This window comes from Xiphophorus couchianus, chromosome 12, assembly GCF_001444195.1.
Source record: "Xiphophorus couchianus chromosome 12, X_couchianus-1.0, whole genome shotgun sequence".
Taxonomy (NCBI): Eukaryota; Metazoa; Chordata; class Actinopteri; order Cyprinodontiformes; family Poeciliidae; genus Xiphophorus; species Xiphophorus couchianus.
The window spans coordinates 15,783,286-15,809,715 of record NC_040239.1 but is presented as its reverse complement, the minus strand read 5'-3'; the positions used below and the strand labels follow the sequence as shown (position 1 = coordinate 15,809,715).

The 26,430-nt window shown below is 37.7% G+C and overlaps 1 protein-coding gene and 2 pseudogenes across 3 annotated transcripts; 2 read left to right on the top strand and 1 right to left on the bottom strand.

The window, feature by feature from the left end:
* Positions 1-284: 284 nt before the first annotated feature.
* Positions 285-3,207, top strand: LOC114155067 (beta-1,3-galactosyl-O-glycosyl-glycoprotein beta-1,6-N-acetylglucosaminyltransferase-like; annotated as a pseudogene).
* An 8,563-nt stretch (positions 3,208-11,770) lies between these two features.
* LOC114155062 (riboflavin kinase-like) lies at positions 11,771-16,132 on the bottom strand. Of its 3 annotated transcripts, none has more exons than XM_028034729.1 (5): positions 15,847-16,132; positions 15,571-15,767; positions 13,663-13,814; positions 13,174-13,276; positions 11,771-13,008 (listed from the first exon to the last, which is right to left on the bottom strand). In XM_028034729.1, the coding sequence occupies exons 2-5, from the start codon at positions 15,650-15,652 to the stop codon at positions 12,836-12,838; spliced, it is 510 nt and encodes a 169-aa protein (XP_027890530.1). In that variant the 5' UTR covers positions 15,653-15,767; positions 15,847-16,132; the 3' UTR covers positions 11,771-12,835. The 3 variants fall into 3 exon arrangements, with proteins under 3 accessions (XP_027890530.1, XP_027890531.1, XP_027890529.1); XM_028034730.1 differs by having other exon boundaries at positions 15,571-15,764; XM_028034728.1 differs by having other exon boundaries at positions 15,571-16,132.
* Positions 16,133-22,727: 6,595 nt separating this feature from the next.
* Positions 22,728-25,650, top strand: LOC114155064 (beta-1,3-galactosyl-O-glycosyl-glycoprotein beta-1,6-N-acetylglucosaminyltransferase-like; annotated as a pseudogene).
* Positions 25,651-26,430: the final 780 nt, after the last annotated feature.

Genomic DNA, 26,430 nt, shown 5'->3' with positions numbered 1-26,430 from the left:
TTTCTCCTTTTTGGTCTCTCTAAAGCTCAGCACTCAAATAAAGGAAATGTCTACATTTTAGTATATGTCAACATTACGCACGAGTCTAAACAATGATTTTTATTTCCAGGAACAGGGATTTACAAATCTATATTCAACTCTGCAACTGTTTCAAACACTGTGGAAAATCCCCCTCGTTCTTGGTAAAGGACAAAAGTTTTACTCAACATTCTCAAAAAGATGATACATTCAAATGCATATAAAAATTAATCTCTGACTGGAAGGAACTATAAAATCTTGTGCAAATGACTGCTGGCTTCTTTATAGAACTCACTATCCTGAGGCCGTCTTGAAACCATGCCATTCTGCAAACAAAGCTGGCACCAGCTGTTACTGAAACTCACCTTTGCACTGGGATCACTGTGGACGCTGTTCCTGGCCCTTCAGCTGGAGTCACCCTTGTCTACTCACCTAATCCACAGTAATCGCTCATTGGAGTACAGGGATTATGACTTCGGCCCAGAGGGGGTGTGCAACTGCTCAGCAATCCAGGAGGGAAACACAGAGGCGCTGCAGGAAGCCAAACTATTAACCAACACAAAAGAGTTCCAGAAAAATATTCAGATCCCTGATGAGTATTACATTAATGAAACCAAAGACTGTGGGTGTGTTGCTTTAAACTACAGAGCCTCGCAGAACTATTCATAACCCAGGACTTTTTCACATTTTGTTGCGATTTTATGACAGAAAAACATTGAGTAGAATTGAGATTATGAATACACTTGTATTCAAATCCCCTAAGACCATTAAAGGACAGATTAATTTATAGATGAGCAAAAAATGACACAGACAAACTCTGTTTGCTAATAAAATAACTTCTGAAGACAAGTGATTGTATTGGATTTTATTCATTGGTAACTGAGCCACTCCTATGAGCCATCTACGCATAAACGTCATTTCTGAGGAAATAAATGAGAAAACATTTTCCTTCTACTTCACAGTTATGCAGCACTTTGTATTGCTCTGTTACATAAAACCTCAATATGCTGGTTTGTGGTTGCATCGCAACAACATGTGAAACGTTTAAGGGCTTTGGATATTGCTGCAAAGATTTTTATTTCTTTTAGAAAATCAATCATTTCAGTGACACATAATGACTTTCAACATTGTTACAGGAAATTCAAGTCAAAGAGGAAATATATAACATTTTCCCTTAGCAAAGAAGAAGAAGACTTTCCTCTGGCTTATTCTATAGTTGTTCATCACAAAGTAAGTGCATTCTAACATTACATTTAATTATATATCACATATACATCTATATTATAGACCTTACATAGATTAAGCTTGTGGGCTTATGGTTTCAAGTTCTCATTTCTGTTATTGTTGACTTTCTACTCATTGCTAATAAAGGCAAAACATTTAAATACTACATCAGGTCAAAAGAAACAAACATTTTTATTTCTAAAATGTGAGCTTACTGAATACTATATTTAATACCTGCTTAAAGGTTGTGATTTTAAGAAGGTACTTTTGATCTGACAAATGAGCCTCATCCGAATCCCTTTCCTATCATTTTTCCCCATCACATGAAATGAAACAGTATTTGAGTCAATGGCACAACAATGCAGAGAAGACACATATTGTGATGTTATTAAAATAAATAAAGAAAATGTAAGCAGGCACTTGCTTGTTCTGGAAAAAGTGACTGAGAGATTTTGTGATGTTTCTCTTTCAAGGGTTTAAAACTGCTAGAAAACTGAACATGCATTTCCTCACAGATCAATGTTTCACTCCTGTAGAAAGAAAAAAAACGTAATTTTTTTTTTCGTCATATTTTAGGTGCAGAACTTTGAGCGACTGCTACGAGCCATCTATGCACCTCAGAACATTTATTGTATTCATGTGGACAAAAAATCCCAGCCCTCTGTAATAGATGCCATTAGCAGCATCGCTTCCTGTTTCCCCAATGTCTACATGGCCAGAAAGGCTGAGACCGTGGTCTATGCTGGGTGGACTCGTGTCCAAGCTGACCTCAACTGCATGGCTGACCTTTATGAATACAGTGCAGAGTGGAAATACTTCATCAACCTGTGTGGACAAGACTTCCCTCTAAAAACCAATTTGGAAATGGTAAGAATACTGCGCTCGCTGAAAGGCAGCAACAGCATGGAGTCCGAAGATATGTCTCAAGTTAAGAAGGGGAGGGTATCAACAGTTCACCATGTTGTTAATGGGATAATCAAGGTACATTTGGAAAGCATTTGTAGCTTGTGTTGAGACCTAATTATCAATACTTTATTAATTTTTATTTACTCTGCATTTTCAGTCGACAGGAGAGTCGAAGAGTCCGCCTCCCTTCAACTTCCCTATTAAGTCAGGAAATGCCTATATCGTGGTAACTCGGGGTTACGTCCAGAGTGGTTTGAACGACACTCGGGTACAAGCTCTTATCGAGTGGTTCAAAGACACCTACAGTCCTGATGAGGCCATGTGGGCGACCATTCAACGAGTCCCCGGTGTGCCTGGCTCGACGAGACCCCACACTAAGTACGATCAAACGGACATGAATGCCATTGCACGACTAGTGAAATGGGAGTCGCATGAGGGATCACAGCATTCAGCAGTGTATCCTCCGTGTGAGGGCAGCCACATACGGACAATTTGTGTATACGGAGCTGGGGATGTAAAATGGCTGCTGGAGAACCACCACCTATTTGCCAACAAATTTGATGTGTACAAAGATCCCATTCCTGTCTTCTGCTTGGAGAAACATCTCAGACAGAAAGCTCTGGCTGAATCAGAAGGTGAAATGTTTTCTGGTCTTAAGAGATTACTTGGAACAAGATGATCTACTGGAACATATTTATGGTTGGATAGTAAATTTTTATCTGTGGGGGATGAAGACGGTGGAGGGGGGCAGGGGAGTTTATGAATACTTTGAGGCCACTGTGGTTCAGAGGTAGCAATTCATCCTGTAACCAGTGTGTAGAAGCCTAAATTCAGTTTTGTTCATTCAGACCTTTAGGATAAATTAAATTTATATTTCTTATGATAATTTGTTTATTTGGATAAAAATGATTACTAGTTAAATCTCCAATGCATACAAATTTGTTACATTGGATTATACTAAAGCCTTCTTTTAAATTTGTATCTCTAATTGCAGTTAAATTTTAGGGTGTGGCTAGGGAACAATAGTTGGGCAGTTGGAGTGGAGCCACATAGTTTGTTGACCTCTCTCTTTAGACTCTCTTATTGGGGCCTGCCATGCAAAGCAATGGCAGGAACCTATTGCTATTCTCCCAATTCTTTATTTTTCATCCGTAACCGTTAATGCGGCTCATACCGCTGTGTGCACACCTACAAATGAGGTATCAAAACATGCAGAAAATTCACGCCATTGGAGCTATTACTTTTGGTGGGATTCGGGGTTAACATGGCGACATAATTCGCAAAAAACTACGAAAAAACCCCCATTATAAGTCAATGGGAAAAATCCTTCAAATACCCTATTTTTGAGGATTTTCTGTGTCGTCACGAATTCACGTAGAAATGCCATTCAAATTTAATTTTGTAGATATGTCCGTGATCTCTTCGAAAGTGAAGACGGCTCGTCGATACCAATTACGGTTTGTCCACAATTTATCTCTAAGTGACTCAAAGTTTTTCATTTTTCCTAAAATTAGAGTGTCTCTGACTGATTGCCCCTCTGCTAGAGTGAGAAATGAAGAGAATTTTTCACCCCAAAATAATTTTGAAATCGCCCTCACGCCCACAAATATCGCACGATTGGTATCAAAATCGGTCCTGACATTGATACGCATGTCTGCTCCAGTAAAATGTTTTTGAAATTTATCTAGACCGTACGGTTTTCTTTCACGGTGCCTCAGAGCAAAGTAATGTGAAAGGATTTTCTGAGGCTGTCTCAGGCTCTCTCCCATGTATTTGACTAGAATTTCAGATCTGTGCAAAACATTTCTTTCTCTCATCACTGTTATTGCTCTGAGTAAGGTAGAGATATGAATCTCGGGACTATCGCAGAAGACACATAGCCCTCTCATACGCTTCAAACGCTTTTCGAATATGTATTACGGTTCCCGAATGGAAAGGAGTTGTTTCCAATGCTTTTTTTGGGTAAAACTGGCTGGCTCAAACAGAGATTTGTCTGCCCCAGCCTCTCTCACTAACAGTTCACACTTTGCTGAGACGATTATTTACCATAGCAACGGAACTCAAGAGGCTATTGGCTGCTGGTTAGGACTACAAATACGCATCACTGTAGTTATAACTATAGTGGAACACTCAGTTGAAACAGAGGTTGACTGAACTGGCCTTTAGAACTACTTGCTGCTATGGGCTGTATATAACTGATTTAACTCAGTAACTGTTACACATGGGATTAGTTCGGAACTTTAAAATGAGGCATAATAATAATTTCAAAAATAAAAGCCTTGAATATTTTTAAATCAGGTAATTGCTCTGTTGACCATTATATAACTGATTTAACCCAATGACTGTTATACATGGGATTAGTTTGGACCTTTGAAATGAAGCTCAACAAAAAAATTCAAAATAAAAGCCTTGACAATTTTTACATGAGATTATTGCTCTTTTGAGCATTATATAACTGATTTTATCCAATGACTGTTATACATGGGATTAGGTTGCCCTTTGAAATGAAGCATACTGAAAATTTCAAATTAAAAGCCTTGACAAGTTTTTAGATCAGGTATTTGCTCTTTTGGGCATTATGTGACTTTTTTATCCAAAGCACTGATACACATAGGATTAGATTGGCGCTTCGAAATGAAGCTTAACAAAAATTTAAAAATAAAAGCCTTGACAATTTTTACATGACATTGCTCTTTTGAGCATTATATAACTGATTTTATCCAATGACTGTTATACATGGTATTAGTTTGGCCCTTTCAAATGAAGCATACTGAAAATTTCAAATTAAAAGCCTTGACAAATTTTAGATCAGGTATTTGCTCTTTTGGGCATTATGTGACTTTTTTATCCAAAGCACTGATACACATAGGATTAGATTGGCGCTTTGAAATGAAGCTTAACAAAAATTTCAAAATAAAAGCCTTTAATATTTTTACATCAACTACTTGTGTTTTGAGCATTATATAACTAATTTAACCCAATGACTATTACACATGGGATTAGTTTGGCCCTTTGAAATGAAGTTTAACAAAAATTCCAAAATAAAAGCCTTGACAAAATTTTTAATCATACTGAATGGTGCACGTCCACCTTACTTAACGTTCCTGTGATTCTCCACATGCTATTGATTACGTTGCAGCGTTCTTTAGCATTGATGCTAATTTCTAGCATGACAACGCCGGGCCCAAACCGACGGGCACACTTTGGCAGGCCCCGGTTAAATTTCTTCAGAAATTTTTTACTTTTTATTATTTTGTGGAAAAGTAACATTTGTACCGTTTTTGTTTCTGAAGTAAACCGTTTAACTTTATCCAGTCTGGTTTTTTGTCGTTTTGTCATCAAGTGGACCGAATGGGAAAGACGGAGAGCGCCAAGCTTATGATCAGCTTATGAATACAAATGATCAGCCGATGTAATCAAGCCGACATGACTTGCTAACATCTGTTTATCTTTTCTTTTCCTTGTGACATTTTCTGTTTTGACAGCAGTCTGTCTTTCTATAAGGCCGGAAGTCTAGACAATCTGGCTGACTGTAGATAATACTTGATAAACAAAAACGCATTTGGACTTGTGTGTTTACTAACAATTTGATTAGCTAAATATTTTAGCTAAATATTTTAGCTAATCAACCTCCGCTCACAATTCTCTAGTAGGAAGTCTCATTTGTTATTGACCAATTTTATTTTTTTCTCCCTTCATCAGTCCTAAAGTAAATGTAGTTAAGATGAAAGGCATAATGTTTATAGTTTTTTGGTAATACAAATCGATGGATCCTGATGAGAGCATTTTTTATTAGAAAATCACATGAAACAAATAAAAGAAGAAACAGACTGGGAGACAAAAAAATGGGATGTTAAGGGCTTAATTTAAATATTCAGTCTTGTAAAGCAATAACCATTACTGGTACACACTGCAAGTTATTAGTAGCTCTGAAGATTTTTAAAAAAGTGATGGGGAAAAAGTTTATTGTGGTGGCCAGCAGTAGATGAGTGCATTGAACAGGAAGTAATTAATAGAGAATTATTGTGTATTATTTTTAAAAATGACAGACAATAAAGGTGGAAAGTGCCTTGCTAAATAATTATTCTATGAGTCTATGAGAAGTCTCATTTATAATAGCTTATTATTATTATTTATGAAGCTTTAACAACCTAATTAATGACACAATTAAAGAATTATTTGTGAGGGCTGTCTTATTTTAAAGTGGTAGATTTTGCTTATGATTATGTTTGTGAATATGTTTCTTGTTTAAGTGCCTTAACCGATACATCAATGTAATTAAGTCAAATGATTTTTCTCTGTGATCTTAACTAAGATTATTAGCACATTTTATGGTTGAAGCAGGGTAATATCTTTCTATTTATTGAAAGATGATGACTAAAAGTGTAATTTTTGTCTTTAAAATTCAGAGGTTTCTTCGACATGTTTCCTGTCATGTTTGTATTTTTACGTTTTTTGCTTACATGTGATCCCTATAAGTCTGGGCCTTCATTTTAAATTTTCAGGTTGTGACTAGTTAGTGTGACAGTAGAGAGACGGTGGGATTCACTCGTCTGTCAGACTTGTTTCCTGTGATAACACCAAGCTGGACGTAAATGGTGATGGCAGCTCCATGGTAACAGAAACTAAATTGTACATAACAACAGTCATAACTAATAAAATATGTTGGTTTTTCCTATTTCCTCTTTTTTCCTAAGAAAAACATTAGCATTAACGGTTTAGGTTTATTTTTTAAGGAATACAAATTTCTTCTGTGGATTTTTATCTTATGCAATTGATCAAATTTTCTCGACGAGAAGACTGGGCACAGGAGAGCCCTCTTGGACACACCCAGCGGGATACACCATGGATTTATTCATGATAACAGGATTTCTACTGTTTGGAGCTTGCGGATACCTGGCTTATCGACAAATTTGTGATGGACTTGGCCGAACTAGCGAACACTCAGACTGTTGGTGTGGACAGAGACACAAGTTGGATGCGAGTCTTGCTGAGACTCGCAGCCCAGCTGAGGACTCTAAAACTCACTACGGAATGGAATCAATCTTGCAGAAGTTGCTAGTTTCGGCTCAGAGGAACGACCAAACTAATTTGGATAATTGGGAACTGAGATGTATCGGAGAGACTTTAGGGAAGATTGAAATTTATAATCTACCCAACCTAAGACATTCTGTATCTGAATTGGCTTTTCCTGTGTTGCCTTGGAAGGGCTGCACATTTCCAATCTCTTTGAAGATATGTAAACATAATGCTCCTTCCCATCTCATCCCCTCCTGTTATCCATGCAGCTGTGGAGATGAGCGCTCCCAAGGACATCATTCCTTGATAACAACATCTTATCGGACTTTGCTGAGAGGCTGAGCAACGTGGTTTCATGGCCCTGTGATGTCACCGCCTTCACTCATGTCTTTGTTTTGTCTGAATGTTGCCATGTGCCCTAATGTGTCATTTCCTCTTTTTATTTTATTTTGTTAGAAACTGTGGAGTACTCACTATTTAGACCAATATTAGATTAATTTTTAGATTTTTATGCAGAGATACTCCTATTATTGCAACCCAGAAAAGAAATTAGAAGGAATTTAGAATCCAGAAATAAATCTTCCAGAACAGGAACATTTAGTTTTTATTATTACTTAGAAACTGTGGACTACTCATTACTTTTACAGATTTAGAGCATACATAGGAAGTCCAAAAAAATACTTACTAAGACTTATCTAGCAACCCAGAACAGGGATTAGAACAAACTTACAATCCAGAAAAAACTACCTTAGCAACTACGTTTTAGACTCCTATTCTTCCAAACCAGAAAAGGAATTAGACCAGATTATACTTACTTATACTTATCTACCAACCCTACATAGGAATATCTAGTTTACATGCTTTAGATCAACAATAGATTATTTTTCTTCTTTTGCTCTTTCCTTTGGTTTGTTATTTTGTTTGTATTTCCTTTTAATTCCTGTAAAGCACTTTCTATTGCCTTGTTGCTGAAAATCTGCTATATAAATAAAATTACCTTAACCTTAACCTTATCCATTCAGGGTCCAATATAAACATACACTGCAACTAATGTGAGTAAATGTGTCTCAGCAAGTTGCCCAGGAGTCTTAGGCTTTTTGTAGTCACCAGCCTGCTGCTGGTTCCCCCACAAAATTATAAATATTCAGTCATTCTGACCCATGTCCAGCCCTATGTTTTTACTTTTGGGGTTAGTTTTTGTACAAGTATCCCTGTTTTCATTAGATTGTTATGTTGTTATGTATTGCAAATTTTTTGCCCAGGTCCCTCTTGAAAATGAGATCTAGATCTCAACGGGGTTTACCTGATCAATAAAGGAATATATATAGAATATATAGATTTATTGCTTCTCAAATTAATGTGGATTTTTTTTTTCAATGTTAGTCTCAGCTGTAAGGAAGCATCGTGTGATGCCCTGGTTCTTCTTTGTAAGATACAAAGCTGACACAGTGTTGCCTCAGTAGGGTTCTCCTCGCTGCTGTGACATTTACACGGTTATTTATCAGGCGGTGCACAAATAAATGTTCAAAAGTCCCATTAACTATATTAAAACTTCAACTTGAAGTTAACCACTAATCCTCACTGTTCACAACATTTTCTGCTAACATGCAGTGTTATTTTCCAGCTCAGGACTCAGATTGCTTGGTAGTTTTACACACAGTAAATCAGGAAACATATTCAAGAAGAATATAAGAAACTGCACCACATTAAGCTAGATCAAGGTGTGTTATACAAGTGTGTGTCAATAAGTCATAAGTAGCTTTGTCAGTCAGATGTAGCTTCTTAAATGTCTTTGTGAATATCATTTGAGATACCAGACAACCTCCCTGCAGGGTCAAACTGCATGTAAACTGTTTTAAGTTATGAATAAATGCTTAGAAGATTACAGAGACTTCTTGTTTGGTTGGATGTTTTAAGAAAAGTTAAGTCCAGAGCTCAGTAAAGAAATGTATTTTGTTGTGGGTGAATAAAGTTGTTTTTTTTCCTCGGTCTTATATTTTACATATATTTAAATATTCAGTAATAAGACAGGAGATGGGGAGAGAAAGAAAGGATGAAGGTTGTATCAAAGATTAAGTATATGTGATCTGGTTGATATGGTTTCTCTACTATAAGCAGAGAAACCAGCTGCCCCAGTAGAAAGCTGTTGGGCTACTGGCTCTGTGAGCAGGGAAGTCGGACTAAAGTCAAAGTTCTGAAAATCAAGTGTGATAGCAAGCAGCTCCATCTGCTTTTAGCTGTAACAATGCAGCTCAGCTTTTATTTAGCTGTGACTAAAAATTTAAAGTAAAATTCCCTCTGAGGTGCAGTCTGGCATGTGACCCTGAGATGTTTGGATCTTTTAAAGGCTATTTAAACCTTTTCCCTGGTTTGTTTAGGCTACAACGTAAACTGACTGACAAATAACTAAAGCTGTAGCTGGAAGATTTTTTTTCCCCACAGTTACAGTTTTTCTTTTCATACGTCACTCCCCTATTATTTAGTTGCATTTTAAGACATGCCAGTCACCACTAGCAATTAATGACAGCATGACGGGAAATTAAAACAGAAACAGAAAGGATTGAGCCTTTCAGTCTGATTCAGTAGCCCTACTTCTTGCAGGAACTCAAGAAAATTGCTACAACAGATGATATGATAGACATAAATTAAATAAATTGAATAAATTACATTAATTAAATCAAATGTTCAACCGCGATTAAAACAATATAAAAACAATAATAAAAAGCAATCATGCGCTTTTGCTTAATCTGTCATATTTTCTGAAGTAAGAAGAACACAGTAAAAAGAAAACTGAAATATTTCTAAATGGGAAATAGTATATCTGTTGTACAACTTTGATATGAAGCCTAGGCGCAAATTCAAACTGGAAGACTCTTTCATCCCCACCGGGACCGTTAATTGAAGCGACCTGCCCACAATCGTCGACCTATCAACGCTGGACCAAGCCACGTTACGTCCAATCATCGACCAAGTCCCAGCTGATAAGGACCTTCATTCATGGCGTCCTTCGCTCTCCAGCCGAGCTCAACCCACCACCACCCCTTCTCCTCCATTCGCCCGGTCCTGAGGCCCGCACCCTCCTTCAACCTCCACCACCAGTGCCGGGCCCTGGGGGATGACGTTCCTAACAGCATCGGGGATGCTCATCTGAAGCCTATCGCTAACGCTGCGATAACCGTTATCCTCAGCCGGGGCCCGAGCGCCAAAGACTTTAAATTCTGTTTGTCAATAAACTCTTCTAATTGTCTTCTTATCTCCGTCTGAGTCTCTCCAGATTGAAATACGATTATGTAAAAGAAATGTATGTTCATAAACCTAAGGCTTTTGCTTTAAGCACACACCAGATACAGTCTAATCATCAACAACTGTTTGACTATAACTAATAAAAAGGAAACAATGCTTGGTCATTCAAACTTTGTGTTTTTTTCCAAAAGTCATTCATCACATTAATCAGCTTGTTCTTCTTCATCAGGCAGGCAAGTTAGAACCAGCCTGATGACGAAGATTGTTCTTTATTAGCCTCACAGAATATATGCCACAAAGATAAATAAATATAATACAATAGACAGACAGACAGACAGACAGACAGACAGACAGATAGATAGATAGATAGATAGATAGATAGAAAGAATAGACAGACAGATCAAAAATAACATTTATATTTCATCTTTAAAATAAGAAATCATTTTCAGAAGTCAAATTAAATAGTTTTCATGTTTCTTTGATCTCCATGTGTGATGGTACAAACACATACTGTATCTGCCCAACTCAATTCAGACATAGAAAAATAACCTGGAGCCATGTTCCAGGTCAACTGTGCAGCTCAGGGTTTTTGATTTGTTCTTGTTTACTGTGAGAAATGCGACGTCCCTAAACTATGAGTACATCTTGTACCCAAGGGAACATTAATAGTTTCAACTGAAGAAACCGGTTTCTAAAAGCTGTGGTTCGGTTGTAAAAGACACTAAACCTGTTCGATTGGCTGGCAAAACCAAACATGATTAAAGTGAGGATGAATTTTATGACTGAAATAAAAGCCACCCAACTTCAACTAACCATGTACTTCTTTGTCTTTTTGTAGTACGGGTTACAGCAGATACTCATCACCATTTGGTAAACACCCAGCCATAATAGATTCCTGTGCTGATGTCTGCTGGAAGATTGTCCACCACCGAATCCAGGAAGTTGGCTGTAAATCCCAACATAAGAGACAGAAGGAGAAAAGAGGAATAAAAACCAAAGAAACAGGCAAAAGTAAGCAAGAAGATAAATTTTATAGGTTGTAAGTGGCTGAATTTGCAAAATTTTTTTTAGAAGGAAACAAGTAATCTATTGCATTATGTTTTTGAGCCTTTCAATCTGTCTTACTAACCCTACTTCTTGTGGGAACTCCAGAAAATTGCTGCAACAGATGAGATGATAAACGTGTTTCTTTCTCAATTTCTGAGATAAATGTCAAGACACTTTAGATAACTTTAATTAAATATTGGACTCTGATTAAAACAAAATTAATTTAAAAGCAATAATTAAAAGAAACCAAGTGCCTTTGGTTAGTACATCATATTTTATAATGCAAGACGACAACATTTATGACACAGGATAATAATTTCAGGCCTCAGAAAGGCTTTAATGAATTAAATAGACCTACAAAATTACAGATGCAGGTTTCCAGCAATTACAACAGGCTTTACAGAGAATGTAAAAACTTCACATCCACAGTTTCCTGTTATCTCAAATTTAAAAAAAACAGTAAAAAGAAAATACTCCTTCAAGGGCTTTTAACACATTCACAAAAACTGAATATTTTTTAAAGGGCAATAGTTTGTCTGTTTCCAACTTTCACATACGATTATATAAAAATAAATCATGTTCATAAACTTGTAAGGCTTTTGCTGTATATACACATTAAATACATAACATTTTTTAGTCTAATCATTCAAAAATGCTTGACTATAACTAATAAAAAGGGGGAAAAAAATGCTTAGTCATTCAAGCTTAGTGTTTTTCCCCAAATCGTTCATCACCTTGGCTGATAAAACCAAGACCTTGATATCAAGCATCAACAAATTCAAATCCTGCAGTGGTATGTGGTATAACTTCTTAAAACGTCTTTGTGTATTCTGCTTCGACCAAATCTGGTTAAATGTAGGATTTCAGACAGATAGAAACAGTTTCTGCAGTGTTTCTCCAACAGAAACACTGCAGCAGACGGTGTTGGCAGCATGAAATAGTAAAACTCATCATGAAGGTTACATAAGTTGCAACTTAATTATAGTTTTGATGGTGATGAACTACGCAATATTATCTTTTATGGACAATGATGCTGCAATGCTGACTTAGGTATATGAAGATAATGAGTTATCTTTTTTTTACGTTTATGGTTCATTTAATTTAAAAAAAAAAAACATCTGATCAGTGACTTTTATTTGTCCTCTCTACTAAAAGATTCAAAATATACAGAAGGTCCAGATAATATTGCAAGAATATATACAGTTCAGGCTGTGTGCAGTTTAACAACTGATGCCAGAAAATAGCGTTTTAACACAGAACCACGTGAAAAGACACAGAGGTTGACTGTTTATGTGACAACTGACAGATTTTATAATAAGGCTGTACATGTAAACAGAAACGTACTCAGGGCACAAAGCGCTGCCCTCTCTGCCAGCCATCAGTGACCATTGATGATGCTCTGAGACGTGGATGCAGCGGACGAGGAAGAGACCGGAGACGAGTTGGTCGTGCTGGTGAAGAAGTTGTCTTCTTTCAGTTTGCTGTGCTCCGGGAGCTCCAGCTGAACCTTGGCCTCCTCGATGTCACTGTTGATGGCCGCTATGAGATCCTCTGTCAGCAAGGACAAAAAGGCAGTTTGTGCGTCAGGAGATAAATAGCACAAGAAAAGGGAAGAAACTGTGTTGCTGGCACTTTGATTTGTTTCTTTCACTAAAGTACAAATGCATGAATATGACTTTCATATTCCAGTTTCGAAAAACACAGATGACAGCATACCGAGTGAGGGAAAGCTCTTCTCTGAGCGGATGTAGCTCACCAGAACGACACTCAGAGTCTGTCCATAAAAGTCTTCTTTGAATTTGTGAATGATGTGCGTCTCCTAGAACCCCAAACACATGTACATGAATTTCAAAAGCAGATAATTTGCCAAAATGTATTGAAATGCTCAATTAATCACAATTCCATCTGGAGTTTTCCTTTTAGCAGAGCAAAACGACCCTGATACAAGCAGGTGTGTGATGCCGTGAACACATATCTGTCCAATTCAATGCAAAAACTTGAGTAACTTTATTTCCTGAAGCCATGTTAGGTCAAATGCATAGCACAGGGCTTTAGTTTCTGTTCAGATAACTTTTCAGATCTTGTCACCCAGGGACGATTAAAGGTGTCAACGGAAGAGATTACAAATACCATCAGCCAACCAAACAGGTTTAAAGTGAGGATGAGTTTTATGACTGAAATGAAAGCCACCCAACTTGCCCTTACCATGGACTTCTTTGTGTTTTTGTAATACGGGTTCCAGCCGATGCTCATCACCATTTTGTGAACGTCACCATTCCCGATACATGCCCAGCCATAATAGATTCCTGTGCTGATGTCTGCTGGAAGATTGTCCACCACCGAATCCGGGAAGTTGGCTGTAAATCCCAACATAAGAGACAGAAGGAGAAGAAAGAGGAATAAAAACCAAAAAACCAGGCAAAAGTAAAGAAAGAGGCAGAGGTAAGCAAGACGATAAATGCTCTAAGTTGTAAGTGACTGAATTGGTTATTTTTAGAAGGGAACAACTGATTTATTATATCATGTTTTTTCCCCCCCTTTTTATATGATAAAACTAAAGCTGATCAAAAAAGACAATATTTGCAACTCTGCTTAGACTCTGCTTAGATTTATTTACTTTAGAGGATTTATTCTGACCTTGACAATGCAGCACCAGATAAAACAAATAAATAGGCATGTCACACAGCACATCTGAATTTGAATCATTTTGTTGTGTAATTACATCCAAGTTCTATTAACTAGGTTATCTGAAGTGTTTCAAAAACAGAAGACTATCTAATTAGACTCTTTTAAAAAGGTTTATTTTGGTAGATTAAACCTGCTTCGTTTGTGAAACCAAAAAGTTCATCTCTGTTGGAGAAAGTTTGGAAAATTACTTTTCACAAAATCTGAACTGGCTTATTATTTAACAATAAAAACATTCACACGTTATGTTACTGAATATACTTACACATAAAAGGGATGATTTTTTAGTTTCTTCAATTAACGATGTATTCAAGAGTACTACCTCTGTAATGTTAATTAATTTTTACATTTGATATTTAACACATTTTAGCTGCAAGTATTTTGTATGGCCATATTATTTGGTGACTATTGTTAAATTCTGAATCATGTTTTGAAACAATGCACACTTGTTTGGTTCGCTGGCATTATTCACTCCTGATAAAAATGGACACGATGGATAATGTAGTGGCGATTGTTTGTCAAACCAAACATCCAATAAAAAGTTCCATCCGCCACTATGAGGTACTGGGGTCCAGATTCTTCACGCAGGCACAAGAAGTTTAATGTCCAAACTTGTTGATTATCTTGGTTGCTTTTATTTTCCTTTTCAGCAAAACACTGAAAAGTTCAAACTTTCCTTTGTTGCTCCTGTCTACTTCTGCCCAAACCCAAATGCCTGCTTGTCTTTACCAGGCCCCTACACTTATAGAAAGTGGATTGATCCACCTCACTTCCTGTCTTTAGAAAACAAATAAATAAGAACAAATAATAAAAACAAAAGATAAATAGAATTGACAATTATTAACCTGCAAATAATACAAAAACTAGAAATGTAAAAATAAACTAACAAAATTCAAATGCATAAAGAAATAAAGAATAAATAGCTCCAACAGATAAAATGGATAAAGTAAAAGTTATAAGAAGAAAAGTGCCTTTGCTACCAACCCGAGGATCTCCATATACATTTCTTTATTTCTCCTGTATTGATCTGTGTCCGGCTGCTCAATTCCTCTATTTATGTCAGGTTACATAAAACACGACTTCACATTGTGGACAGAATCACACGGACATACTGAGTCAACAGCTGCGCTCTTAGCATCAGTCAAGTTCCGTTACGCAACTCACATACCTACGTAAAAAGATTAGCTCCGTTTACGTACAAATTCATAATGATTGTTGCGAATAACGCTCACGTAAAGCATAAATTGCTGATCCGGTGACGTACCAAACCACTTAGCTGGACTTGTTACGTTACGTTCCAGCCTCTGCATAATTCCGAGAATCAGTAAAGAATCTGTTACCATAGACTTTACGTTATTTACGTAGACAGTTATGTATCATATTATCTAACTGGTAACCTCATAGTTTGGTGCCCGTTTCTTGCCTCACCCGTGGGAATTCCGAGTTCTTTGCTTCCTCTTCCAAATCCTTGAACGACCTCTCCTCGGCAGAAGTACGGGAGGCTCTTCATGTTTTGTATCCCGGAAACAGCTGCTTTAGATGGGGCTACAGAATGACCTCGAACACGGCACAAGGAAGTGAGCCTGGCTGTTCCAACTGGAACGGTTTTAACGGCTAGCACACTGCTATGAGAAAACAATATATTTATGTACATTTATTTTGAAGTTAAGCTCCAGCGCCCGAGTCTGAGTCAGCTTTTCCTACCGAGGTGCCTCCCGCAAGCTGGTTAAAGTTGAACCTCAGTCACTGAGCAGAGATGATGATGAAAGTTCACCAGCTATGCTAGCGGTGCTAACTACCTTCATCAGCCACTAACAGATCCTGAAGAGAGTGAAACCATGGACAAATTAAAGACAACTGTTTCTATAGCAACCCGGGGGATGACAGTAGTTCTTTCTGGACGGCTGCAACTTGGTGTGGTGAAGATGAAGCTCAGAAAAAGCCGGTTACGTTTATAACGTGTTTTGAACCCTCTGCGTCACTTACGGTTTGCGTGATGTCATTGACCGCGTGACGACAGGAGTGTCATGGTGCGTTTAGGTACTGTGGGAAATGATAGTTAAAAAAAAAAAGAATAATTTATTGAAGTTGGTCGCTGTTATTGTTTCCATTTCGGTCGAAAGAGCTCAAACAACGTGAGTCTTGCTGAGATGTACAAATTACTTTGTAGGACATGTAGCTGTCTCGTTGCGAGTTTTCCACATTGGTGTATTGTTGTAAGATTAAAGTCAGAATTCTGAGTTTAAAGTCAGAATTCTGAGATTAAAGTCAGAATTCTGAGTTTAAAGTCAGAATTCTGAGTTTAAAGTCAGAATACTAAGATTAAAGTCAGAATTCTAAGATTAAAGTCAGAATTCTGAGTTTAAAGTCAGAATTCTGAGATTAAAGTCAGAATTCTAAGATTAAAGTCAGAATTCTAAGATTAAAGTCAGAATTCCAAGATTAAAGTCAGAATTCTAAGATTAAAGTCAGAATACTGAGATTAAAGTCAGAATTCTAAGATTAAAGTCAGAATTCCAAGATTAAAGTCAGAATTCTGAGATTAAAGTCAGAATTCTGAGATTAAAGTCAGAATTCTAAGATTAAAGTCAGAATTCCAAGATTAAAGTCAGAATTCTAAGATTAAAGTCAGAATACTGAGATTAAAGTCAGAATTCTAAGATTAAAGTCAGAATTCCAAGATTAAAGTCAGAATTCTAAGATTAAAGTCAGAATACTGAGATTAATCTCAGAATTCTCTTTTTTTTCGGTGGCCCTTATCCTCTTCCGTACCTACGTGTTGGAGGCTGTTTGGTTGTAAAATCTGAAGGTAAATGAAAAATAACAATTCGCCCTTGGTGGCGCTCTTGTTGTGCACAAGAGAGGTGAGGAACCTGTGAAGAGGAGAGATATTTTCTGGTTCAACAAAAAAACGTTGCCATGTGCTACTTCCAGTTATGTGCTTGTGTGACCGGTGGACTTCTGCGTTGTGTGTGTTATGAGGTGATCGGACAAACCACAAAACACCAAGTCTGGGTTTGGAGGCGGTCTCCGTTTATTTAATCTGTCAATTGGGAGATATTAGCATTAGCATGTAGCATGTGCTCCAGTTCTCCAACCTGATCTATACAGAATAATAGTGTTAGCATGCATCAAATGTTATAAATGTTACATTTGAGTAATAGCAACTCAAATGAAAATGCAAAAGGGAAGAGGAAATTAATAACTTAATATTTATAATACTCCTGGAGGACCCTGAACAAAAGAAGAAGAAAGTAAGGTGGAGTTGGAGGACCAACCCCCTTATAGCAGATGAACACAAGGACAGTCAAGTATAAGAGGACAAATACATTAAAGAAAACATTTTGTGAAAATATACAACTATTAATATAGACCCAGTTACACTTGATCATTATGTTTATTTGACCTAGTGTGTCATACACAACAGCAACTTAGAAGGCGAGAAGCATCTCTTTGGGTGCGGCTCAAAGGCAACCCCAGTTATTCAATTGGAAGGTAATTTGTGACGTATTTTTCACTTGGTGATGGATTTACTACACTGTAAAACATTTGAGTCGCATTTAGTTGTTGTTATATTCGTGTTTGATAATGACCAGGCGTCTTGTATTGCTCAGACACTTTTATTAAAGTCTCTTATCATGCGTCTGCTCACACAGGTTTCTTACAGGTGTGTCACCCAAGACTCTCTCACTCTGTTGTTCTATTCTTTACATTTATGCATTCACATGAACTCATGATCGCCACCTAGTGGGCATAAGTATAATTCATTCAATCATCACATCCTCCTTTCTTTAAAGTAAGAATGTTACAAAAGAAAGTTCAAAGAATAACATACATTGTATGAGACAGATAAAACACTGAATTACAAAATACAGACATTTCAACTGAGACATTTCAACTTTTCCCCTTTTTTTTTTTTTTTTTTTACAAGTTCAGTCTGTCAGGTTTTTTCACCACTCTGGTAGATCTTCTTAACACAGGTGGATCATCCCTAATACTGTCCATGTTGCAATGTGTTTCAGTTATAGGAATAATCTGAGAGTCCTTAGATTCTTCATTCGACTCATCAACAGGCTCTAATGGAATTTTCAACAAACTGCAACGATTTCGTCTCAAAACTTGTCCATCTTCAGTTTTCACTTCAAATGAATGTGGAGCTACTTCCTGCAGAATAGTTGCCTTAGTATTCCATCCCTCATCATCCTGAATCCTTACTGGGTCCTTGTATGACAATGTGGGTAGAATCTTAGCTGATCTGTCATAATATGACTTTTGTTTTACTTTCTGCTTTCGTAACCTGTACTCCAACTTTGACGATTTCTTTGCACCTTGTTCATTACTGTCATAACTTGGCAGAGTTGTACGAATCTTCCGATTCATCAAAAGTTCAGCAGGTGAAAACCCACATTGCAATGGCGATGATCTGTAGCTTAATAAAGCTAAATACGGATCAGAGTTACTATCTGCAGCTTTCTTCAGAAGTTGCTTAAGAATATGAACACCTTTCTCCGCTTTTCCATTCGACTGTGCATAATGTGGACTTGATGTTACATGCTTAAAAGCATACTGTTCTGTAAACTTTTGCCATTCTCTGTTACTAAAACATGGTCCATTGTCACTCACCACAATATGTGGAATGCCATGCCTTGCAAAGATTGATTTAGCATGTGTTATGACACAATTTGATGACATATTAGCTAATAGAGCCATCTCTGGATAATTTGAATAGTAATCAATGATCACTAAATAGTCTTTACCCTTAAAATGAAACAAATCCATTCCCACTTTCAGCCATGGTGATGTAGGAATGTCAGTTATTATCATAGGTTCTTTGCTCTGTTTGTTTCTAAATGTCTGACATGTTTCACATTTGCTTATTAGCACCTCAATGTCCTTATTTAGTCCAGGCCAGAAAACTGAATCCCTAGCTCTTCTTTTACATTTTTCAATGCATAGATGACCCTCATGAATCCGCTGTAGAATGTCCTGTCGTAACTCTTGTGGAATTACAATCCTGTTGTTTTTCAGTAATAGTCCATTCACAACACTTAAATCAGCTTTAACATTGAAAAACTGTGAACATGAGCCTATTGGCCATCCTTCATCCATATTCTGTATGACTAAGTGCAACTCTGTGTCTTTAGCTGTTGCCTCAACTATTTGCTGTAGCTTTCCATCTGACACAGGCAACACAGTGGACACCAAATTCACATGACACTGAATATCCTCTTCAGTTGAACTCACACTAATGTCTGTAGGGGCTCTAGACAGAGCATCAGCAAGAATCAGATGTTTCCCTGGAGTGTAGATCAATGTAAATTCATACCTCTGCATCTTCATCATAAGTCTCTGAATCCTTGGTGACATCTCGTTTAGATGTTTTTTATGATGGCAACCAAGGGTCGGTGACAAAAGATGGCAGGCCATACACATAGTTATGAAACCGTTCTAGTCCATAAGCCAGCCCCAAGCATTCTTTTTCTATTTGAGCATATCTGCATTCAGCTTTGGTCATGGCTCTGGACGCATAAGCCACTGGCTTCCATTGTTCATTCTCAGCCTGAAGAAGAACTGCTCCAAGACCATCTTTTGAGGCATCTGTAGATAGTTTTATTTTTTTAGTTAGATCGTAGAAGATGAGCACCGGTTCCGTAGTCAGATATTTTTTTAATTCCTTCCACTCTTGTTCATGAACTTCTGTCCACTGGAATTGAGTATCGTTGTACAGGAGTCTGCGAATGTTTGTCATCTTTGCACTCAAATTGGGAATGAATTTTCCTATAAAATTAATCATCCCCATGATGCGTAGGACACCCGTTTTGTCGACAGGCGGTGGCATTTTCAAGATAGCCTTTATTTTATCTTCATCTGGTTGAACACCTTGGGCAGATAGTTTGTCTCCGAGAAACATAATTTCTTTGACGCCAAACTCACATTTATTTTTATTGAGCTTCAGTCCATTTTTCTGTATGCTCTCCATGACGCGTCTCAATCTGTCATTGTGTTCTTGAGCTGTTGATCCCCAGATAATGATGTCATCAATGTAGACTCTCACTCCTTCCAAGCCTTCTATGATCCGCTCCATCGCTCTGTGGAATATTTCTGGTGCCGATTTTATTCCAAAAGGAAGTCTTAGAAAACAGTATCTTCCAAAAGGTGTGTTAAAGGTACAATACTTGGTACTGCTTTCATCCAGCTTTACTTGCCAGAACCCTTGTGCTGCATCCAACTTGGTGAAATATCTTGCTCCAGCCATCTCACTGATTATTTCCTCTCGAGTGGGTATTTGATAATGTTCTCTCCTGATGTTCTCATTTAGATCTTTTGGATCCATGCATATTCTCAATTCTCCATTCTTCTTCTTGGTAATCACTATGGAATTAACCCAATCGGTGGGCTCTTCCACTTTCTGAATGACTCCCAACCTGGTCATTCTGTCCAACTCATTTTTCAACTCCTCTCGCAGTGGTGCTGGAATGCGTCGTGTAGCATGCACAACAGGTTGAGCGCCCTCTCTCAGCTGAATCTTGTATGTGCAGGGTACAGCACCTAATCCTTGAAAAACATCCTCATAATCCTGAAGCATTGCATCAAGAGGGTTATTAGATTCATTCAAGTCAGTGTTTATGTGAGTGTTATGTGAGCCTATCTTCTCTTTAAGTCAAGTAGATTTAGCGAGTTTTAGATCTTGAATCTAAACGTGTGAGTTTGTGAAAGGTAAACTTTTAACTTTTTGTTAATTTTGCCAGACCTCCAAGAGTTGAATAAACTAGAGTTTTTGGGTTAGCTCTTAAAAAAACTGAAAGAAGAAAAAGACGCGAGTGGCAAATATTTCCCGGTGTGCGTAGCAGCATCTTTGCGTATCTTTAGTTGCACCGTGAGTGAGATGGAAGTGTGCTACATCGACGTGACTCTGGTTCGTTAATAAAGAAGGAAATAACAATAATACACATAAATTACATAATTACAAAACTAATGATAGCTTTTTATAAAAATGTCCCAAGTAACAATAAAATAATGTGATAAAAAAATAATACAAAAGTAACAAAAGCAGACAAAATATTTTCCAAATACATTTCTTTCAATATAAAACTTATGAAACTCTAATAAAACCGTTTGTTAGTAAATGTTCTGGTTAAGACAAGCTTGTTTTTTATTTAATATTACTCAAAGTGGTGGAGTATTCAGAAATTTTACGCAAGTAAAAGAAGCGATATTTCATAATATTTAGTAATAAAACTACTCCTAAAAGCATTTCCCCCCATAAAACCTTTCTCAAATAAATATAACTAAGTGTAACAAGGTCCTACCCAACACTGAAGCCAATAGTAACAACCATCATGGGCGTAACTTTCTGAAGGACTGTGTGGACAAGTGCCCACCAACTTTGGCCTGACAGGGAAAATCCCCATCAAAATTTCCTACAGCTTTTTTTCTTTCTGTGCCCGCATCCAAGGGTGCAACTATCTGTTGCAAGTTGGTGGGAACACGGGAAAAGGGGGGACGGACTGGGGGTGGACGCCCTCACAGTTATGAAATTGGAAGGTCTTTTTTGACATATGTCTTTCAGTTGATGATGGAAATACTAAAAAAAAAACTTTTCAGTCATTTTGTAATTTATGGAGTAAGTTTTGCCCCTTTTCCATCGCTCTACATCAGCAGCCCGGCTCGGCTCGGCTCTGTAGCAGGTGCCGCCTCCTGGCGGTGGGGGGATGTAGCGCCCCGCATCCAGGCGCCACGTGCTTGTGCTACATTATTCCGCGACCTAACGCGAGTTGTTTTTCTGAGACAAAAGAAGAAGAGAGAGCTGAGCTATTGTTTTATAGCCTGATTGTGATTTTTCTGAGACTTCAAGAAAATGCATGGTGGGAGGAACGCTGCCATTGTGGTGAGGAGGAGGATAGCTGATCTCTGAGCTGAAAGTTGGTTTCCAATTCTAGCTTCCGAGTCTGGAAATGGCTAAAGGGCGATTCCTTTTTTCACTAGTTTTGGCATCTTTAATCGACTCTAGTTTAAAAACTACAACACTTAGACTCTTCAAACCTGGACTGATTTATTCTGCTCTAATAGCAGAATATTTAAAACCATGTTTGTGACTTGTGAAACTTTAATCAAGATTGTATTGTTTAAAAATGGAGCAATCAGAGAGAACAGTGAATAATCTGTGTACATTACACTAGAGCTATCAATGCAATTATTTGGCTTTTTTGTGAAAATGTTCTAACTTGTGCATCAATAACATGAGAGAACTTATGACTGTAAACTTCTCTCCTTGTGAAACCACATCTCACTCTTGTTCTCTTTCTCCTTTTTGGTCTCTCTAAAACTCAGCACTCAAATAAAGGAAATGTCTACATTTTAGTATATGTCAACATTACGCACGAGTCTAAACAATGATTTTTATTTCCAGGAACAGGGATTTACAAATCTATATTCAACTCTGCAACTGTTTCAAACACTGTGGAAAATCCCCCTCGTTCTTGGTAAAGGACAAAAGTTTTACTCAACATTCTCAAAAAGATGATACATTCAAATGCATATAAAAATTAATCTCTGACTGGAAGGAACTATAAAATCTTGTGCAAATGACTGCTGGCTTCTTTATAGAACTCACTATCCTGAGGCCGTCTTGAAACCATGCCATTCTGCAAACAAAGCTGGCACCAGCTGTTACTGAAACTCACCTTTGCACTGGGATCACTGTGGACGCTGTTCCTGGCCCTTCAGCTGGAGTCACCCTTGTCTACTCACCTAATCCACAGTAATCGCTCATTGGAGTACAGGGATTATGACTTCGGCCCAGAGGGGGTGTGCAACTGCTCAGCAATCCAGGAGGGAAACACAGAGGCGCTGCAGGAAGCCAAACTATTAACCAACACAAAAGAGTTCCAGAAAAATATTCAGATCCCTGATGAGTATTACATTAATGAAACCAAAGACTGTGGGTGTGTTGCTTTAAACTACAGAGCCTCGCAGAACTATTCATAACCCAGGACTTTTTCACATTTTGTTGCGATTTTATGACAGAAAAACATTGAGTAGAATTGAGATTATGAATACACTTGTATTCAAATCCCCTAAGACCATTAAAGGACAGATTAATTTATAGATGAGCAAAAAATGACACAGACAAACTCTGTTTGCTAATAAAATAACTTCTGAAGACAAGTGATTGTATTGGATTTTATTCATTGGTAACTGAGCCACTCCTATGAGCCATCTACGCATAAACGTCATTTCTGAGGAAATAAATGAGAAAACATTTTCCTTCTACTTCACAGTTATGCAGCACTTTGTATTGCTCTGTTACATAAAACCTCAATATGCTGGTTTGTGGTTGCATCGCAACAACATGTGAAACGTTTAAGGGCTTTGGATATTGCTGCAAAGATTTTTATTTCTTTTAGAAAATCAATCATTTCAGTGACACATAATGACTTTCAACATTGTTACAGGAAATTCAAGTCAAAGAGGAAATATATAACATTTTCCCTTAGCAAAGAAGAAGAAGACTTTCCTCTGGCTTATTCTATAGTTGTTCATCACAAAGTAAGTGCATTCTAACATTACATTTAATTATATATCACATATACATCTATATTATAGACCTTACATAGATTAAGCTTGTGGGCTTATGGTTTCAAGTTCTCATTTCTGTTATTGTTGACTTTCTACTCATTGCTAATAAAGGCAAAACATTTAAATACTACATCAGGTCAAAAGAAACAAACATTTTTATTTCTAAAATGTGAGCTTACTGAATACTATATTTAATACCTGCTTAAAGGTTGTGATTTTAAGAAGGTACTTTTGATCTGACAAATGAGCCTCATCCGAATCCCTTTCCTATCATTTTTCCCCATCACATGAAATGAAACAGTATTTGAGTCAATGGCACAACAATGCAGAGAAGACACATATTGTGATGTTATTAAAATAAATAAAGAAAATGTAAGCAGGCACTTGCTTGTTCTGGAAAAAGTGACTGAGAGATTTTGTGATGTTTCTCTTTCAAGGGTTTAAAACTGCTAGAAAACTGAACATGCATTTCCTCACAGATCAATGTTTCACTCCTGTAGAAAGAAAAAAAACGTAATTTTTTTTTTCGTCATATTTTAGGTGCAGAACTTTGAGCGACTGCTACGAGCCATCTATGCACCTCAGAACATTTATTGTATTCATGTGGACAAAAAATCCCAGCCCTCTGTAATAGATGCCATTAGCAGCATCGCTTCCTGTTTCCCCAATGTCTACATGGCCAGAAAGGCTGAGACCGTGGTCTATGCTGGGTGGACTCGTGTCCAAGCTGACCTCAACTGCATGGCTGACCTTTATGAATACAGTGCAGAGTGGAAATACTTCATCAACCTGTGTGGACAAGACTTCCCTCTAAAAACCAATTTGGAAATGGTAAGAATACTGCGCTCGCTGAAAGGCAGCAACAGCATGGAGTCCGAAGATATGTCTCAAGTTAAGAAGGGGAGGGTATCAACAGTTCACCATGTTGTTAATGGGATAATCAAGGTACATTTGGAAAGCATTTGTAGCTTGTGTTGAGACCTAATTATCAATACTTTATTAATTTTTATTTACTCTGCATTTTCAGTCGACAGGAGAGTCGAAGAGTCCGCCTCCCTTCAACTTCCCTATTAAGTCAGGAAATGCCTATATCGTGGTAACTCGGGGTTACGTCCAGAGTGGTTTGAACGACACTCGGGTACAAGCTCTTATCGAGTGGTTCAAAGACACCTACAGTCCTGATGAGGCCATGTGGGCGACCATTCAACGAGTCCCCGGTGTGCCTGGCTCGACGAGACCCCACACTAAGTACGATCAAACGGACATGAATGCCATTGCACGACTAGTGAAATGGGAGTCGCATGAGGGATCACAGCATTCAGCAGTGTATCCTCCGTGTGAGGGCAGCCACATACGGACAATTTGTGTATACGGAGCTGGGGATGTAAAATGGCTGCTGGAGAACCACCACCTATTTGCCAACAAATTTGATGTGTACAAAGATCCCATTCCTGTCTTCTGCTTGGAGAAACATCTCAGACAGAAAGCTCTGGCTGAATCAGAAGGTGAAATGTTTTCTGGTCTTAAGAGATTACTTGGAACAAGATGATCTACTGGAACATATTTATGGTTGGATAGTAAATTTTTATCTGTGGGGGATGAAGACGGTGGAGGGGGGCAGGGGAGTTTATGAATACTTTGAGGCCACTGTGGTTCAGAGGTAGCAATTCATCCTGTAACCAGTGTGTAGAAGCCTAAATTCAGTTTTGTTCATTCAGACCTTTAGGATAAATTAAATTTATATTTCTTATGATAATTTGTTTATTTGGATAAAAATGATTACTAGTTAAATCTCCAATGCATACAAATTTGTTACATTGGATTATACTAAAGCCTTCTTTTAAATTTGTATCTCTAATTGCAGTTAAATTTTAGGGTGTGGCTAGGGAACAATAGTTGGGCAGTTGGAGTGGAGCCACATAGTTTGTTGACCTCTCTCTTTAGACTCTCTTATTGGGGCCTGCCATGCAAAGCAATGGCAGGAACCTATTGCTATTCTCCCAATTCTTTATTTTTCATCCGTAACCGTTAATGCGGCTCATACCGCTGTGTGCACACCTACAAATGAGGTATCAAAACATGCAGAAAATTCACGCCATTGGAGCTATTACTTTTGGTGGGATTCGGGGTTAACATGGCGACATAATTCGCAAAAAACTACGAAAAAACCCCCATTATAAGTCAATGGGAAAAATCCTTCAAATACCCTATTTTTGAGGATTTTCTGTGTCGTCACGAATTCACGTAGAAATGCCATTCAAATTTAATTTTGTAGATATGTCCGTGATCTCTTCGAAAGTGAAGACGGCTCGTCGATACCAATTACGGTTTGTCCACAATTTATCTCTAAGTGACTCAAAGTTTTTCATTTTTCCTAAAATTAGAGTGTCTCTGACTGATTGCCCCTCTGCTAGAGTGAGAAATGAAGAGAATTTTTCACCCCAAAATAATTTTGAAATCGCCCTCACGCCCACAAATATCGCACGATTGGTATCAAAATCGGTCCTGACATTGATACGCATGTCTGCTCCAGTAAAATGTTTTTGAAATTTATCTAGACCGTACGGTTTTCTTTCACGGTGCCTCAGAGCAAAGTAATGTGAAAGGATTTTCTGAGGCTGTCTCAGGCTCTCTCCCATGTATTTGACTAGAATTTCAGATCTGTGCAAAACATTTCTTTCTCTCATCACTGTTATTGCTCTGAGTAAG

Coding starts and splice junctions, on each gene's coding strand:
- LOC114155062 (XM_028034728.1), bottom strand. CDS start 15,796: ATGTACATAAATATATTGTTTTCTCATAGCAGTGTGCTAGCCGTTAAA. Junction 13,277..13,662: donor AAAACACAAAGAAGTCCATG/GTAAGGGCAAGT, acceptor TTGGGGTTCTAG/GAGACGCACATCATTCACAA. Junction 13,009..13,173: donor GAAGAGCTTTCCCTCACTCG/GTATGCTGTCAT, acceptor CCTTGCTGACAG/AGGATCTCATAGCGGCCATC.